General features: G+C 27.5%; 1 protein-coding gene across 4 annotated transcripts in view; it reads right to left on the reverse strand.

The window, feature by feature from the left end:
* LOC122710880 (matrix metalloproteinase-14) overlaps positions 1-19,365 on the reverse strand; it is a 41,660-nt gene that overhangs the window by 12,432 nt on the left and 9,863 nt on the right. For all 4 annotated transcript variants that reach the window (XM_043929084.1, XM_043929086.1, XM_043929087.1 and 1 more), the window contains exon 2: positions 5,428-5,551. In XM_043929084.1, the coding sequence (XP_043785019.1) occupies positions 5,428-5,551 (124 nt within the window). The remainder of the gene's footprint in view (positions 1-5,427; positions 5,552-19,365) is intronic.

Genomic DNA, 19,365 nt, shown 5'->3' on the forward strand with positions numbered 1-19,365 from the left:
TGAATAAGTAATACATTCGATAATCTAAAAATGAATTTATTAACAATAAAAGAATATAATTGCTTTTTCTTTTTTGAAAAAATGGATATTTAATTAACAATTCATGAAAAGATTTATATGCTCAAAAGTATTTATTCGCAATAATTTTAATTGAATTAAAAAAAAAAAATTGAATTTACACAATATGTGTAAATGTTAAATATCCTTCATAAAATTAGAGCAATTATATTTATACTTTTTTCGAAGTGGATAATGCGTGGATTTCGAGTTATTTTTCTTTCAATACAAATTTGATCAAATTGATTCAATTGGCAAGAATTCCATATTTTTATAAAACTGAAGTCAGCAATGTTATATAATTGCAAGTGTGATTCTTTACTTTGCGATGAAAAAATTTTAATTTCAAAACAAATTATATAATAATCATTAATGCAGTTGATAAAATATTTTTCTTTCATCGGTTCAAAGTTTCAGCTTGAAATTAACTTATTCTTTTCATTGTGTATTTATTACATGATAAGTGAATATATTATTAACTGCATTTATTTTCCGTTTTATCGTTGATTATTAGTGTTATCACATCTGATTTAGCTTAATGATTTATATAACATTAATTTTTCTTTATTATAACATTCAGTATTTTTTTTTTCTTTTTTATTATCTAGATAATCGTAGATATTTTGAAACACAATTTTTAATAATTAGTTTTTGATGATGAAATTTTAATAGATACTTTTTTGTTACAGAAATATTAATATTTTTCATTAAAAACTAATGTTTGTAATAGAAAAATAAAAAGTATAATACATTATTGTATTATATTGAAATTTACTGACAAAACAATAGTGTAATTAGAAAAGTATTCGATATGACGATCATTTATGATACAATAGCTATAATTATAACTAGAGAGACTAGAATACGGTTGTTTTTTTGTACATTTTACATATTGCGTATACTAATTATAATATTTATCATTCTCAACACGTAACTAGTGCTGCATTATTGCAAGCTTTTCTTTCTTCTTGATAATTCAGTTTCAATTATGAAATGATAGATCGATCATAGAGATTAGCAAATGATCAAATCATTTTCAACCCATTTTTGTTCTTTATAAATTAATTTAACGAATATCAGGTGAATGAATAATTAAATAATTAAAATCAATTCATAATCCTACTAGATATTGAAAAATATCTTATGTATATATAATTCAAAATATAAATAATATATAAAGTATCGTTAGTTAACATTTTTTCTTTTTTTTCACGATGTTTTTTTTTAACCATTAATAAAGAGATTTCTTGCAAAAATTCGAAAACATACGATTGTGCAATAATTTCACAAATTCATGAGATTTGTCACTTTTGTTGAACAACTTTTTACGAAATATCTTCTTCCTCTTTCTAACATATTTCTTACGTGTGCACGAGTTGATTCACCGTGTTCAATATATAAGCACAAGGTTGATTATGTTAAGTATACATATAGTAAGAAATTCTAGTTTGATAGTGGCAGATGATTGCTGTCGATAAATACCGTTTCATCTCAAATAAATACCGCTATATAGGATGCAATTTAATAGTTAGATCATTCTTCCGTTCACCTTCGTTTTTTTATCCATATCCATCAATCCAGTACTGTTTTCAAAAATTAAATTTTTAATCATGATCTTTCAATAATATTTTGAAATCATAATTTTCTAATCATGTAACTTATTTAGATTAAATTGTAATTTATTTTCGCTAATCTTTATTTTATTAAATATCCATTTCAAAAATGGAAAATTTTCTTCGTTCGTATATGATTTATTTTATTTGTTATCGTGTCCTAAACTGGATACAAATGAATTATTACGAATGATCGAAGTGAAATCATTTCTCTACAGGAAATATGAGGTGACTTTTACCACGATTTCATAATAATCGACAAATTCGATAATTTTTGTGTCACAGATTACTCGTTCCGGTTGGAGATTTCATTATTCGATAGAAACCTTACCAAATCTTTCTTGGGCAACTCGTCGAAAAAGGTGTCTTTGTTTTTTTTGGTAAAAAATCAGTAGAAAAACATAATTGCGTTACAATTTTTATTATTATCTCTTCTTGTTGTAATATGTTTTTTAATATTTGTTATTCTTTGTTATTCGATGTGTGTTTTTAATTGCTTTTAATTTCAGAATTTTAATAATGTCTATCTAATCACTTTGAAATATAATTTATTAAGTAATTATCGGTAAAGAAAAGAATGATTGATCTTTAATAAATAAAATGTCTATTAGAAGTGATGATTAGGAAAATTTTTTTAAAATCGATTATAATAATTGTAAGTATTGATAATAACATTTTTAACATGATGCAGCTTGATATTATTATTTTAATTTCAATTAAATGGAACAAAAATCAAGTTTCAGTATTAAATAGACTATAGAATAATATTAAGTATTATTAATACGATACAATCGTTAATATTTGTTAAATCGAAATTTTTGATTCGATTTTTGATTATTATTATAAAATAAACATTCATACAAAATAAAATTTAATTTCGAAATATTAAAATTATTTAAAAATAAATCCATGATTAATAATTTCAATCAAATCGTAATTAGAAACAGGAAAATGTATTCGTAAGTGTGATCAAGTTACTGTATATCGTATGAGTCATTTTTTTAAGCGCCATTGATGAATCTGCTGCATTTCATCGAACTCAATGAATCATCTCTCAGCAGCATCATTGAGACTGCATTGTCTTTATTTTCAAACATAAGCTATTTCCGGTTCCTACGCGATTCTTTATGAAATAAATTCCTATTTTATTTTTTGCAAAAATAATTTATACTCCATTCATTCACTCTCCATTTTTATATATTTTTCAATTTTCAAATTAGCTATATTACAATACAATCTTTCTTAGAAATCTTCTCAATTGTTATTTTTCATTCCAAATAAAATACTCAAATCCAAACTTGTTACAAAAACAATTTCTTAAATTTATTGATGGAATTAAATCAATTACAAAAATATTTGATATTCAGTTATTAGAAATCTCTCTTATCAACGACGCACTCTCGGTTTTCTCGATTTTATCCAAGCCAATCATTGAAATTTGAACCGGAAATAATTTGTTTTTTCGTTCGTCACGTTGTCAACTCGACGTCAAGGTTTGTTTTAATAACCAGTTCTCGTTAAACGATTCTCGTCGTTTCAAGATATTGTTTGACGTTCGTTCCTCTATTTTTCCAAAAATTGTTGTTATCTTCTTTTTCTTTTCCCTCCTTTCTACCATCGATTTTTGTCCATGGAATCGAGCGTGTTTTCAATGCGAACGAACGATTTAACTGGCATCCAGTCTTTCAAGGTCTAGAAACGTTAAAAATCCGGTCTTTATTCGGAGCCGGTCAGACAAGTACGTGAAGGTGCAAGTGTATATTTTTTTCTACAATTTTCTTGGATATGAAAGGATAGAAATGTGTTGAAAGGATGGAGCTGTAATTTGCTTTGTTGCTCTCTTAAAATTGGCTTTTATTATTTTGATAAAATAGAGAGATGCTTTGGAGAATCTGTTATTTTTGCCTCTTTCTTCTTTAATATAATAAATGATAATTATGTTAGTTTTAATATAAATATGATTTATTTTTTTTAATGTTAATGAAGTTTTTCGTTCGAGTTAGAAACTTTATTTTTTTATATAATTTTAATTGTTTAGTTTTTTTTTTACAAATTATTTATTTGATGTAAAGTCAAATTAATTTTTTAATATTTGTCTTTTTTTAAGACTGACTTATTTGTCAAAAAATGTACGTAGGTTAACAGCTGATGTAGTATCTCTTTGCAAAATCATTATAATTTCAATGTTAGCTCTAACGTAATATATTTCTTTGAAGACAGTTTATCACCTCATTAAGATATGAAACTTCAACGACGTAATAATGTGATATCTCGCATTCATTATGTATTGCAATTTATATTTACAATTTCTTAACTATTTCTTTTTTTTCTTCTATTTTTTAAGATAAAAAACAATATAAAATTAAGTATTACTTTTAAAGTAGAGTAATTTTTTATAATTATTAATAAATATCATCAGATCAGGTTAGACAAATGATTCTAATCAAACAAGCATAATCAGTTAGCTCTATTTTCGATCATTTTTCTCTCATAAGTAAGTTTTATTTAACATTTCATTTCATTTAATAATATTATCAAAATTAAATTATATTGTATTATTTAATATTAGATTATAAATAATTATATTTTTCAAAATAAGAAAATATCTCATAAGGAATTAAAACTTTCAATATTTTTATTTTTTTCTACTTCATATAGATTCTTTTTTTTTTTCAAATTTTATACAAATTCTTCTTTCTTTCCCAATTATTTTAATTAAAAAAGTATTACAACATCTCGAACAACAATTCTCTTATATCTCTACTTTTTCTTAAACTTCCTGCATATTTTATTTTTCAATGAAATAAAAAATGAAATGAAATAAAAAAAATTCTCCCATCTCTTCAATTATCCATTTATCAACATTTCATTCATCTTCATTCTTTCTCACTTAACACATTTTATGCAACGATTCTTTTTTCTATCTCTATGAACCGGTCATTTCTAACCTAAGTTCGATCCATTATTCAACCGTGACCGAGTCATTCTTTTATGCCATTTTTTTTTTTTTTTTTTTTATCTCAGATCCTAATTACCCTCTGAGTGACTAACTGACTGATAATCAGAATCATTTTTTTTCTCTCGATTCAACTCGCGGTTGAATAATAATTATTCGTGCGAAACAGATATGACGTTCGCGTCTTTTGACGTATAGGAAACGACTTTTGGAATTGGACTCTGATATCACGCATACAAACGCGCCGCCATTCGCAACTATTTCATTACTACTTCCATTATTTTAGCAAATTTAATAGTTGTCACGAGGTTTACGGTGAGTCAGAGCAAACAGAGCAAACACCGAACGAATGCATCCGTTAAATATGTGATTCACGCATTCACGGCGACTATTATGCTCAATTACAGTTTAATATAATACGATCGCAAGGACATAAATAAAATTTAATTGATAATGAAGTGAACGAGATAATCTGTCGGTTGATTACTTTAAAGTGGATCATTCGAGGAATAAGAGAAAACTGGGTGGAGTATTATTATAGATTTTTTTTTTTTTTTAGATTATTCGATTCGATCAATTTTGCGAATTATTTTTAGATTATTCTTTAATTTTTCATTTTATTCTTGAATCATTTTTGGATTATATATTTGGATTGGTTTTCGAATTTAATTTTTAGTTATTCTTGGTTAATTTTATTGTAGAGTTTTTATTAAGCTTTTATCGTTTCTTTGTAAATTTTAATTGAATATAATTATTATAACGTTAAAAAATATGTTATAAAAATTAAAATACCAGACTTACCTGTTATATTCAATCCGGCAAAAGCTTGAAATTCCGAGATTGCTTTAGAGAGTGTTTCCTCGGATATGATTCCACCACTTGTTGGATTCATAGGTTGCAAATATCCAAATTGAGAGAGATAATTCTGTAACAGATGTAAATAGTAATTTTATTTAATAATTTTTTCTTTCTTTCTTTTTAATTTATAATTCATTATACGAAAAATATATGAATTTTGAATTGTTCTATTTGAAAATTTTTTACTGACATTTTAGTATTAAAAATATTATAAAAAGATTCGTGGTATCTCGATTGATGATCGCACCGCTAGATTTCGCACGCTGAAAAAATATAAATGGGACAGATGGTGATGTCCGAGGGGATTGACCCGACTAGTGACTATATTGTGCTATGATACAGTTATTTAACCACGACGACTAAAGGGAATTAATATTCTGGCGAATAAAGCGAGCCGCGTGTACGTGTTTCCGCTTTCCTTGTCTCTTATTTCTAAGCTGAATCATTGTGAATTTCGGTTTCATCAAACAGGTAGACAAAGTTTGTTAATTCATGAATCACAGCATGAAGAATGCAGCATGAATAATGAAGTTTATTTGTTAATTTTTACAAGAAATCATTGAAAAGTCGCGAATAATAATAATCGAAAGATGTGAAAATTATTCAATAAATTATTAACAAATTATTATTCTCGTGACGTTTTTTCAATTTTTCAATTTTTTTAAAAATGATAAATGGTATTGTTCAAAGAAATCCGTATTTCGAGTTTTAAAATAAAATAAGAAATATTATTCATCTGATGGATCTCTCTTTGTCAATCATTTCAAAGCTTAAGATTCTAGAAAACTATTTCTTTTAAATCTTCTTCAAATAATGAAATAGTATCTATTTCTAATTGAACACATTCCAATTAGAACGCTCGATAAACGTGCATTATTGCGCGTTCTTTTAAACCTCTTTATTGTTAGCTAAATAACATTAAATTCAACGCCGAACAAACGCCAATAAACCGTGAAACGAGCAATAAAACGTAATCCTAGCCTCGACTAGACTTCTCGTAAACGCGAAGTTATGCCGTGACTCACGATGCAGATAAAAGAGATATTCATTCGAATAATCGAAGTGCAGATTGCGTTTATGCTGCACTCGAACCATCACGCGGATTCGAAGTCGGGAGCGGAAGTCTTGTTAAACGATGATGATTCATCGAAATAAATTTTTTGTGCTTTTATTTTTAAAAAACTATATATATATATATTAATTCATAATTGAGAATTTTTAATGGGTGGATTTTAAAAAAAACGAATTTGGAAATTTGATACGATATTCCAGAATTTTTGTTATTCCGTGGAGATATCGTTTTGGACAGTACGTCGATGGTTCATTCCACGAATATCCATTTTTCTTTTTTTTGAAATTTGAGTTTTTGTATGCAATATATATAGTTCTTCATGTTGTATAAAAGTCACATTTATATCTGCTTTATGAATTTATGAAAATTATATTTTTATTTATCGCTTATCCTTGAATGTGTACGTACCATTGAATCTTTAAACCTGTTTTTCTCGAAGATATAAGAAAAGTGGACGTACAATATTTGTGGAGATGAACCATCGATAATATAAATTTTAACGTAGAAAAAATGAAATAATGCGCAATAAGAAAGAATTTTTTATAATCAATTTTTGCTGTTTTGTTTTATTAAATAATTGATAATTACAATAGATCTTCAATTAATCAGTCTCTTCTCTGATTAATGAAAATAATTTCATCAAAACATTTGTTAACATAATAATTTCATTTTTCTCATTATTGATGAAACGTTAATTGAAAAAAAACCGACTGGTTAACTTATACTTGAAATTTAAAGCAATTTTTTAAATGGCTACAGAAATTTAAAATCTGTATTATAAGACAAGATTATTCCATTCTTCGAGTATTATTTTTAACATGATGCATTCCTTTCTAAACACGTAAAAGGATTTCGTCCAGAATTCCACGAAATATGGCTTCAAGTGCATCGCTCGAGCTCCAGGGAACGTTTATGTAAATTAGTTCTGCTCTTATGGATCTAGACTCGTATGTAACGTATGTAAGATCGACGAAAATAAACATCGAGATTTGCATAAAGAAAGAGAGAGAGAGAGAGAGAAAAAAGGACTACTGTAATTTTATTTTTAAAAAATTGTGCGCATGCATGTTAATTTAAAAAGTATTTATACTTCGAAGAATTGAAAAAAAAAATACATTAACAAACATACAAAAAATTATTTCTCTCCACGTGTTTCTTAATTATTTACGATCAAACAGAAATCTGCTCCATATATTTCTCATCATCATCATCCATCCAATTATCTCTAATTACCAAGAATTCAATGGATAAAATACGTTGAGTCACGTTGAGGAAGATAGATAAGAAGAAGATAGAAATTCTCCAAAAATTCTTTGGAAATCGGAATAAAAATTCTTCCACGAAACCGTTTCTCGCTACGAATAAATTTCTTTCCTCGTAAATGGGAAGTTTTGACCACGATCCTCGACCAAAATTCCTCATCCACACCGATAGCCATCCGGTGTCAATGATTCAAACATGGATCACGGTTCCGTGGCTTACGAATCTCGTAATAAACCCGAGCTGGTTCCGAGAATAGAGTGATTTTTATGAATGAACGTGAGCTCGCGTACTCGCGAGAGCGCGTGTGTCACGCGTGAATGGCCACTCCTTCCAAAGCCCTCGTAACAGGATCGTATAATACATTGCTGTTCATAAGTCATTCTATGAGACACGTTCACAGAGATACGATCGAAGCTTTGAAACTACAAGAACCTCTAATTAATATATTCGCGAGATACTTTTGAAGGATTGATTGTATGGATAGAAAATGGAAAAAGAAAGTTGATGTACAAATTATATGAGAAAAATTTGATTACATTTATTTTATATTTATCAATATTTTAATAAATCTTTGTCGTTTGGGTAAAATTTATAAGTGTTAAAAAGAAATTAATGTAGATAAAATAATGTTTATATTTCATGGAAGCCCAATATAGAAAATCAAAAATAAAATATTCTAATGATTGAAAAAAAAAGTATTTCGAAATTTCAATTTTGAAATATCCGAAATATCGCGATATCGATGGACAAACAAATATTACATTTTATTATTATCAATAAATTAACGAGTATCCAATGATTTATGGACGTGAGTGTACATTTTCGATGTAGGCGAATGTACGAGTCAGGAAACTACTATTTCTGAATCATCATTCGTGCCTCTTCTTTCTTTTCTTCCTTTTTTTTTTTTTTTCTTTTTTCCTCGATTTCGATCGTGACTCGAACACTGGGCAAAATCGTTGGCGGAATCCAAGGATTTCGTATCGCCATTGACGAATACTGGCGGGTGTGGGTGGAAGTGAAGAGATCCCGCGAATGATCGCGAGTCGAGGCACGCGCATGATCGTCATCTCGTGATTTCGATTTGTGGTATTCGAGTATCGTGTTTGATATAATAATAGTTTTTATAAATTATGAAGAATTGGCCATTAAAATTAATTTTGGCACGATACCTTTCGAATGAATTTAAATTTTAAGTGCACTCGAAAATTTGAAAATAAGAAATGTGACTATAGAAACGTGCAGTATGCTCAAGAATATTAAAAATGATCAGAAATGTAAACAAAATATAAAAATTCTATTTCTTTATTCAAAATTTTCCATATATTCGTATATTATTTAGTTTTTGAAAATATGGTATTTTATATTAAAATTATCATATATCATAGGATATTTTGATTAATTCTTATTCGAATGAAATATTATTCGAATAAGAACTTGACATAGGAATTTTTTGAAGATAAGTTCTTAAAAATATGAAAGAAATTGAATTTTAAGAATGTAATGTAAATATAATCATACGTGATGTTGTACAATCTGTACGATAATTCATATACACGATAAGTTAACTATAATGTTCTTTCTGTTTTATGACGAACAAATTCTTCAAGGCAACGTGACGAATCGTGGGTGTGTTTAATCGCATTAGTACCCAACCACTCTGTTCTATCATTATAATTCTTCGATATCTCTTACGTACAAGGTACGATATTATTTTAATTTGTAAATTTGCTAACGATATTTTTTTTACAAACAATCTTCACAAAGACAAAATAATAAATCGAGATGTATTAAATCATTAGATCATATAATAAAGTGCCTTGGATCTTGAAATTTTGTCTTGATATAAAACATGAAGTGATTGTATATTTATTATATTTTTTACTTAATTAAATCAAAATTATATTTCTCATGATACATGTAAATATAATATTTTGATATACATCTTGTTTTGCAAGTTAATCAATTCTATAATCAGAATACAAGATATTCAATAACAACATGATAAAGAATAACAAATCCATCTTAATATTCCCAATGTCGAAACGACTAATTAAAATAATAATTAAAGAATCTTATCATTTTCGTCTTTGGCGATAAGAGCTTGAATTAGTTTCAAAGAAGATGTTAGATTAAAAAAAAAAAAAAAGAAAAGAAAAACAAGAAAAAGAGGAAAAATAAAAATCTAGAAGACATGTGTCGTAAATTATTGTGACATTGCATTATAATTACACGTGCGAGTACGTACACGTGAAGTAAAATCGAAGGAAAAGAACGCGATTGCGTGATTCTCACGGTCGAAACGAGGAAGAGAAGGAAAATGAAACGTCTAGAATTGCTCGAGAACATTTTTTCCATCTCACGTAGCTTGTTTCTGGGAAGATCTTCTTACTTCTTGGTGTCATTCGCTTCCTATTGGCGAGAGGATGAAATGTTGTAATCTAGTTTTATAAAATGGGAATAAATGGAAATATTATTGAGATAATCGAGATTGAGGAATAATAATAATTGAGGATAATTGAGGAATAATTGAGGAATAATTGAGGAATCGAGAAATTATCGAGATAATTCATATGGTTTCTCGACATTTTGGTTGACATAACGAGATCTTGATATTGATGAAGATGTTCAAAATTTTTATGATTTTCGTGTGTATGAAACAACTCTTGCAAGAATATTTTTTTCATAATTTCTTTAAAGGTACTTTAGTCGAGTTAAAATAAAATATCCTGAATATTATAATATATATTTATATTATAATATTATAATATTATAATATTATATATATATTTATAATATATTTGAGATGCTTCCATTTCCATTTCATTATAAGAACGAAAGATTAAAAGGAAGTTAAAAGATCAATGAATAGTCAAAAATGAAAGTTGTCAAGCTCTAACTAACACTTGCTTTTGGAATTTATGTATTTTCCTGGATGAAAATTCATGTTAGAAGACGATTTTCGAGCTTGTCGATTACAAGCCACGTAATCGTGGCCCTTTTCTCGAGGTTGGTTCACGATCCTTGCAAATCTGCAAATCGATAATCGTCATCGTTGACGTAATTACCTGTGGCTGGCCGTTCTCGGGTAAAGCACGAGACTTTATACCCTGCTACCTTGAGAAACGTGCAGGGTACACGATAATACAATTTCAAATTACAGACCAGCTCTGTTGCTAGTTTAATGTACAACCTTGAGAATTTTCGCTGGATCGACCATGTAGATTTTGCAACTTTCAGCTTTTTCTTTTTATTTCTTCGTGAATTTAATTTTTATGGAAATTCCTAATACAGTTAGAAAATTAAGCATTTTGTGGAATATAATTTGATTGATAATATAAATCTTCACAATTTTTTGTCTTAATTCAAATAATTGAATAATCTATTTCTATTATTCGAAGAGAAATTAGATTCCATTTTGAGATAGCTCAAATGCTAACCTTTTAGAATATATTGCATTAGATAGAATAATCAAATAATAATAATAGAATTTGAAATATTTGAAAAATAAATAGTTTAAAAATTAATCGAGCATTGTTATTAATGCTCATAGATTTATTCGAACTAATATTCGATATCTTCTTAAAATTAAAAACATATATGATTTTATATCATATTATAATATAATTATAACATAAAGAATTCACAAATTGAAGATACAAATGCATCCATAGACAGATTCTTTTAATTAGAATCATTCTATCAACACAATAGACAACTTGCAAAACTTGGTGAACGAAGCGATAACCGCAAAACCCGTCATTCGCCCCGACAAACCGCGCTTAAAGCTCCCGATCCACGTACAACCCACAAGATCGCATTCGTATCGCGTTCACCTGTCGAAAAGTTGACATTTTGATTGGGTCGAGTTATCAGGTATGACGCATGCCCCGTTTCCATGACCCGATTCCAAACTGGCACGGATTTCGTGTTACCACACGCCGTCTAATAATCGCTGTTTTCTGTTTCGTAATGATCCCTCTATCTATCCTGCCCATCTACCTTCAACACTATCGTTATGCGCGTGTTCATGTAAAAAAATGTATACGATAATGGAGTCGTATCAAAAAAAAAAAAAAAAAAAAAAACAATTGCAACCGGCCGACAACCTATTTACGTTGAGGTAATAACAACGGTTGAAGCCTATCGATCCCGGTAGCTGGACGCACCGTGAAATTTGTTGCCGGATGAGGAGATCGATTTTTAAGCGGAATTCCTGCGTAGGCAAAACCGCTTGATAAATTTAACGGCGGTGGAAGGAAGTGGGTAACTGGGTCGACCGATGTATCAACCAGTGACCTTTCCGATTAGAAGAGATAGAGGCTTAGACACCTTTGGCTGAAAGGCCAAACGTGAATGCAAATTTCCCGAGCATGAAAAACCGCGACTTTTAACTATCTTTTGGAAATCAGAGATTCGGGGAGGGTGTAGGGATTGGGGGATTTCGGTGGGGAGAGATCTTGAAGAGGAGTTGGAATCTTTTGGATCTTTGCGCATTAAACAAATAGAATGTTGGAGTTGTATATTTTACAATGACTGTTAAGAATCTCTCGAAATCACGCAAGAAGAAATTGATTTTTTTAATGGAGAGATCCAGCGATGGATAGCGATTCCACATTTTATTACTATGAACTTTTACTTTAAGTGGATCGATCGTTACGAACTTAGTTACAAGTTCAACATGAGAAGATTTTGTAGAATATTTTTATAAGATGAAAATTTAAATTTAATTTTATCAGATGAAAATTTAAATTTAAATTTAATTTTATCTTTGAAATTATTCGTCACGATATCGATGTAAGCAAATGAATTAATATTTATTTCCTTGCGTATTATTTATCGAAGTCAATACTAGTAGTACTTCATCGTGAAAAACTATGGACTTGTAAAGCATTTCTTGAAATCACGCAAAAATGGTATACATGATTCTTTTAGGACATAAATCTTGTAATATTTCTATCCCTTTTTCTTTGAATTTTTATTTCAATCGAAAATTCCAAATAAATAGAAACTTTTTATTTTTTTATTCTTCAAGTTGCAGAATGAATGTGTATAAATTAAAAAAAAAGTATATTTTTTTTTATCCATAAAATTCATTATATAAAATCTTATTTTAATGAAATAAAATATAACTATTTACTATGCAAAATGAATATCTGTTAAATACAATTATTAATTTTGATTGTTCATGTAATTCCGCCACGCAATTTACTCGATAATTGAGGGCACGAAGCAATGAAATGTCTCTTCTTGATAGTTAGGTTTGTCTACCAGGCGGGACTTTATCGCGACTTGTTATCACTGATAGGAAAGTATGCGTATACGTAAACTAAATGTAATATAACGCATAATGAAAAAAGAACAATGAAGGCTTTCATACAAATGTTACAAATATTTCATATTTTTCGTATTACGTATATATATATATATATATATATATATATATATAGTATCGTTTGATAGTGTAACGTACAAGTTATGATTTTAAATGATTTAAATAATGCATGTATTTTTTTGAAATTTTGAGCAGTGGTTTAAATTTATTAGGCATATATTTATAATTTTGCATGTAACTTATACAAATTTGCATTTTTCGTAGATTTTCAATACATAATATGACTATAAATTATACGTTTTAATTGCATGCATTGAGAATAATTATTTATTAATCATCGTTTAAATTTATGTAAATAATGATAAGTATCTTATTTTATGAATTCATTTTTACTGATTTTTGTTTCTAATTAAAATTTAGAAAGATATTTTCTTTAATTAAAATAAAATATATTACAGGATTAATTATATTACAAGATTCTATGGAATTATTTAATTTGTTAAATTGTTTTTCTACGAAAAAAAAGTGATTTATCATATTCTGCATGTGATTATTTTATATAGAAATTATATGAATTCTAAAAGTTAGCAAGTAAACATTATTTTTACTTATTTAATAGTTCAGGATTTGAAATTTTAGAATTTCTTAAAGTATGTGTGCTAATTAATTTCTTAACTAGAATAGTTATTCAATTAAATGTAATTTCTAATCACGAAATTAAGAAATGATACATGAGAAATTTAGCTCAGCTTTAGAAATATTTACATAAAATATAAGAAATTACATTTTTATTTAAATTTAACGACATTAAAAGAACGTGGAGTTTTTAGATGAATAAATTACAATGCTTGGAATATTTTTACATCCAATATCGACTAACCAAAACTCGTTTTCCTCAATTAAGATAGAATAGAAAAAAGTAGGATAAATTCTATTTAAAAATAGGTCAATTCAAAATCGTTATCTTATTTTACGAAAAATATCTTTTCAATTAAATGTAACAAAATTTTATTAAAATTTAAAATATTATAAATATATACATATAATTTAAAATTAGTAATTATATATCACTTTAAGAACAAAATACACAATTGAAAATAATTAGAGCGTTGGTTTCGTTTAAATTTTATCACGTGCAGAATGATTTTATCATCAGTTCAAACTTCATTGCACAGATTGTAGATTATTTTTTCTTTCCTTTCACAATTTTTCTTTCGCTTTATTCGATTTTTTTAAACATCCATGATAATGTAATATTTCAAACAAAATATAAAGTCCCTTCCCCTTCCCTCCCCCTTCTTTTCCGTTATTTGAAATACCTACGTTATTTATAATGATGGATGTTATTCAAAGTGCATGCTCATTATTAGATCGATTTATCGACGTACTTTTTTATTCGTTTTACATGAATGGCTAGGTCAACGACATTATTCCTTGTTATCGCATGTGCATGGGAAAGAACAGATACGACGTACCCTGATTTTCAGTTGCTTGTACAGATCGATACTATGAAAATCGAATGTATTCGCAGTTATATCCACATTTACAAGGCCGTTATTTTATTTCTTATTATTTATATTTCATTATATTACATTTTTTTTTCAATTAAAAATCATTTTCATCGTTAAAAAAATTATAATACATTAACACGATGAATTTACACGATGATTTAATTCTTTTTAGAATTTTTGTATATTTCTACAATTATTCTTTCTATTTTTTCTTTTCTATACTGCTTTTACGTTATATTATATTTTATCTAATTGTATATTTAATTATGACTTTTTCACAAAATCATTTATATCCGTTGGAAAATATTTGTTTATCTTCCTCCACTCGATCACAAATGTATCTAATCAATTCAAGTGCTCGTATTTCGTACGCAGTTTTAAAAATACAATTTCTTACTTTACGATGCGTCTTATTTTTAACCGGCAAGATCACCGCCATATTCTAGAATAATAATCAAAAATACATTTCTTGATCCCAAAAATAATGAGTTAAAAATAGACTTTTTTTTTTACCCAATTTATGCAATTTAACGTAAAACATGTAAAGTACCTAACGTGACCGGATATTTTTCTCTTCTTACACTTATATTTAACAAGAATAAAACGATCGTTGAATCTTACATGTTCTATACGTGACATGTAAAAGTGCCTTCTTTTTTTTTTTTTTCTTTTCTTTTTTTTTTTCCTCTCCGAGAACAACATCGCGTTTAACGGTGCAGCGGATGGGATCTGTTACTCGAGAGGAGAAGTGCAGAAGAGGTATCGAGTAGCGACCCCGACCTTGAAGAGGTCTTTGTCGACGCGCACGCCATCAGTATTCAACGCCTTCGCATCTTCTGCCGGCCGTTCCTTGAATACCAAACCGATCCCCGATCGTCCACCGTGCAGCTTTGTATCGCTGAACAATATATTTTCGCGTACTCTTGCTCGACTGCCATTGTACTAACATTTTTTTTCTCTTTCTTTCTTTTCTTTCCTTCTCTCTAAGAGACATCAACAATCGATATATCTTTTGCGCACTGCAATTCTGTCGAGCGAATGAGTATTGTTAAGTTAAGTCTTGGTACCGATTTTTCTTTCGGTGTGTCGGAATGAGAGTATGGAAAAGGATGAAATTAGATGGTGTATTAAGAGAGAGATTGATCTTTGGACGGTGGATCGTATTGATTGATTTTTAGAATTTTAGAAATTTTAGGTGGAAATTAATTTTGTTTTAGATAGGTAAATTACGTTTATCATTGAAAAGAGATTAATTTAACGGAGAATATTGAAGTAAAGAGGGATTTGAGATACAGAAATTTTAGAATTTTAAAGAAACTATTTATCCGTTATTACAAACGAAGATGGTAATGTCAAGTGTAAAATATTTGAAAAATTTGATTATCTATTCTTGAATCTTTTTTAGAAAATTGTGTAATTTTTCTTCAACTGATGTAGAGTTCAACGATCATCGTCTTTCATTCATTGTAAACATCATCACGTTGCCAGCGACAGGGAAACGTTGATTCGAACGATTGAATTGTATTGCGTGGAAAATGTAGCGATAAAAATAATTTTTAGAATCAATTTTAATATCTCGTGTGATAAGTTCTATATCTACAATAGGCAATATAGAATATCATAAATCAAAATTAAATTAAAACTCTGTAATCGATATATGTTATTTTGCTATATTTTCAAAATCAGTGAAATTGAAAGGAAAATTCTTTGAATATATTTATACACTTTGCATTATTCATCAACTAATCATCATTATTTCTATTTTAAAAAATAATTATATTAATTAACTCCAAATCGTATAATCGTATAATTAAAATTAGATATTCCTATCTTGTAAGATGTTAACGCATATAAGTGAATCCTAAAAAATTTCCTCCATCATTTCGCGTAACTAATTTCGGCGAAGCGCGCGTTTTTATTGCGCCAACGACACTGAATTTTAATAAGAGAAAAAAAAAAAAAATCAATACGACCTCGTAAAATCATACGGTGCCAATCCCGCAACAATCTTCCACGCGATACATTTTAATTCTGTGCACCGGCATATTAAAAAAACGAACGCCGCGTTTGGGATTATTCCTCAATCTGTTATCTCGAAACTATTCCGCGAACAGGTGCACGCAAGATTTTAAATTGGCCTTTTACCTAACCCTAATGGTTAGTTGGGTCGAGTAAGGTCAGTAAGGGTCAAATACCTGTGAATGCTCGATGATCCGAAATTTTTAATGAAAATTTTGTATATTATTATATTTTGTAAAATATAGGATACGAAAACTTGAATCGATTAAATGGTATTTCTTTCTGATAAGTGAATCGAGAGTTGCATTATAAATTGAGGCAAAAATCAGGCTTTTATAATATAATTTTTGATTACTTTTAAAAGAAGAAATTTAATATTACACAGAGTATTATGAGTGATTTAAAAATAATATTGAATAATTTGTATTTTATATTTTGATGAAATTTCTGATTCTGATATTTAGAATTTATCATATTTATCAATATATCATATTTATTTTCTTGTTCGAAAGATAGTTATAAAATCATTTATATTTGCTTCAAACTGAAAAAAAAATAAATAAATAAAAAGATATGAAGAAATACCATTTATCTTGATACTGTATACGATATAAGATATGAAATGTTAAAAGTTTATTAAATATATATATTACATTTTATTAAAATATTTATTAAAAATAAAACGTATTTTTTTTTAATAATAAAAGTTTATATTAAGGAATTTAAATAAATAGAATAAATAATAGAATAAATCCAATTAATTAAATAACTAAAATTTTTCTATTTTATATTCAACAATATTAGAATAATTCTCGAGAGACACGTAATCGAATCATAATGAGAACTATATGAGAACTCTATCTCTATATCTATAATAATAGATCTAAATTCCATTAAAAGTAAGCTCTTCAAGAATATTCTATTTTCTATCTAAAAAATAAAAATTCTTAAACAAATATAAAAATACTTTCAAGAGCAATTCTCTAGATTTTTACTCTAAAATAAATGTGTACCTATAATTGCAGTTGGAATTATACACGTAACCACGATTCACTCCTCTTCCTCTTTTCTCGGTCACCGGTGTTTATATATTTTAAAAGCTCGAGGTTGCCGACCTACGACCCCAGTTACGATATAAACGGTGTCGCAATCGGACGTCCAGAAAACAGGCGATAAAATAACAATGAATCACCAGTTCGGTTTACAAAAAAGTCGCTGATTCAACGACACCGGAAGTGTTGGGTCGTTTCGTATCGCGGAGGTCGATCAAGACGCGTATCGAATCTTTCTTTTCTCTCGAATCGATCACGTATCAAAGATCTCGGATTACGTCCATCAATGTCACGGGATGCAAATAAGAATTATCGTGATATATTGGTGACATCACATTAGAGAGATGATGTTCCATCGGATAATTAATCAAGTGTTTTCCAGACAAAATCTTTTAATGGAGAACCGTTTTACATTGATCGGGATTGTTCTCTTTGTTCTTCTTTTAATGGGATTGTTCCATTTCTGTAGGATTTTAGTAAGGAAGTTATGGAACGTTTTATGATGTAAGTAGAGTGATCATTTAATTGTAATAAAGTCTTGAATTATTACGCGATGTTTGAATATTAATGCGAGTTATTGTTATTTAGATTAGTTAGCTTCTTTATCTTTCTGGGTTAAAACTATTTCAAAACTAATTAGATACATATTATAATTTTTAACACTGCATAAGAAACATTGATTTACACTATAATCGACAATGTACAATATACACGATAATCGCAATTAATAATGGTATTATAAAATTAAAAAAGTTGAAATTAGTTTTAGGAGTGAATGAATTAAATATTATTTGAGAAAGATATCATAATCAAAATATAATCAAAATAAAGTTTTTATTGCGTAAAGAAGTATAAGATATAATAACAATGATTGGAATCATTAAAATATTTTGTCCTGAAATCTTTCTCTTTACAATTTTTAAATTTTCTCAATTTTTCCAAGTTTTTAATTTTCTAAAATTTAAAAATTAATTATAAGAATTAATTTTATATAAATATTTAAAATGCTTAAAAGTAATTTGTTGTAAAATAACGAAATATTAATTTGAAAATTTGATAATTATAAATTAATGAAAAGTTTATCAATTTATATTAAATTGAAAACTTCTTACGTTGATTTTAATTTATTAATGAGGAAGTTAACGTGTTGTGCAATAAAATATTTTTCTTATTTTTCGAAAACTTATCAGATAGTAAACAATTTTTTATTATAAAGGAAATAATAATTGACTAATAATAATTGTATTATTTGCATTCCTTTTTTCTCATCGTTAATCATTGCATTAATTTGACTCTCCATTGATTTCTAATGATGGCGTAAATGATACTAAATAAGATTTGTTAACAAGATTATTATTAAGATTGTAATTTTTGCATCTAATTGAAGAATTAAAAAAAAAAAAAAAAGAAATATTCTTAAAGTTTAAATAATAATAAAATTTTGATAAATATTCTGATTCTTATAAATATAGTTGAATCTGATTAAATAGATTCGAATTTTTTTATAAATTAATATTTTAAGAAAAAATTTTTGCATTATTATAGTATAGTCATATTTTTTTTTTAAAAGTTCGAATATTACTTTTTAATTCAATCAATTTTTTCAAATGTCAAAATATTTATAATTCC

Source organism: Apis laboriosa, unplaced genomic scaffold (assembly GCF_014066325.1).
Source record: "Apis laboriosa isolate Shangri-la unplaced genomic scaffold, ASM1406632v1 scaffold15_cov152, whole genome shotgun sequence".
NCBI classification, from domain to species: Eukaryota; Metazoa; Arthropoda; class Insecta; order Hymenoptera; family Apidae; genus Apis; species Apis laboriosa.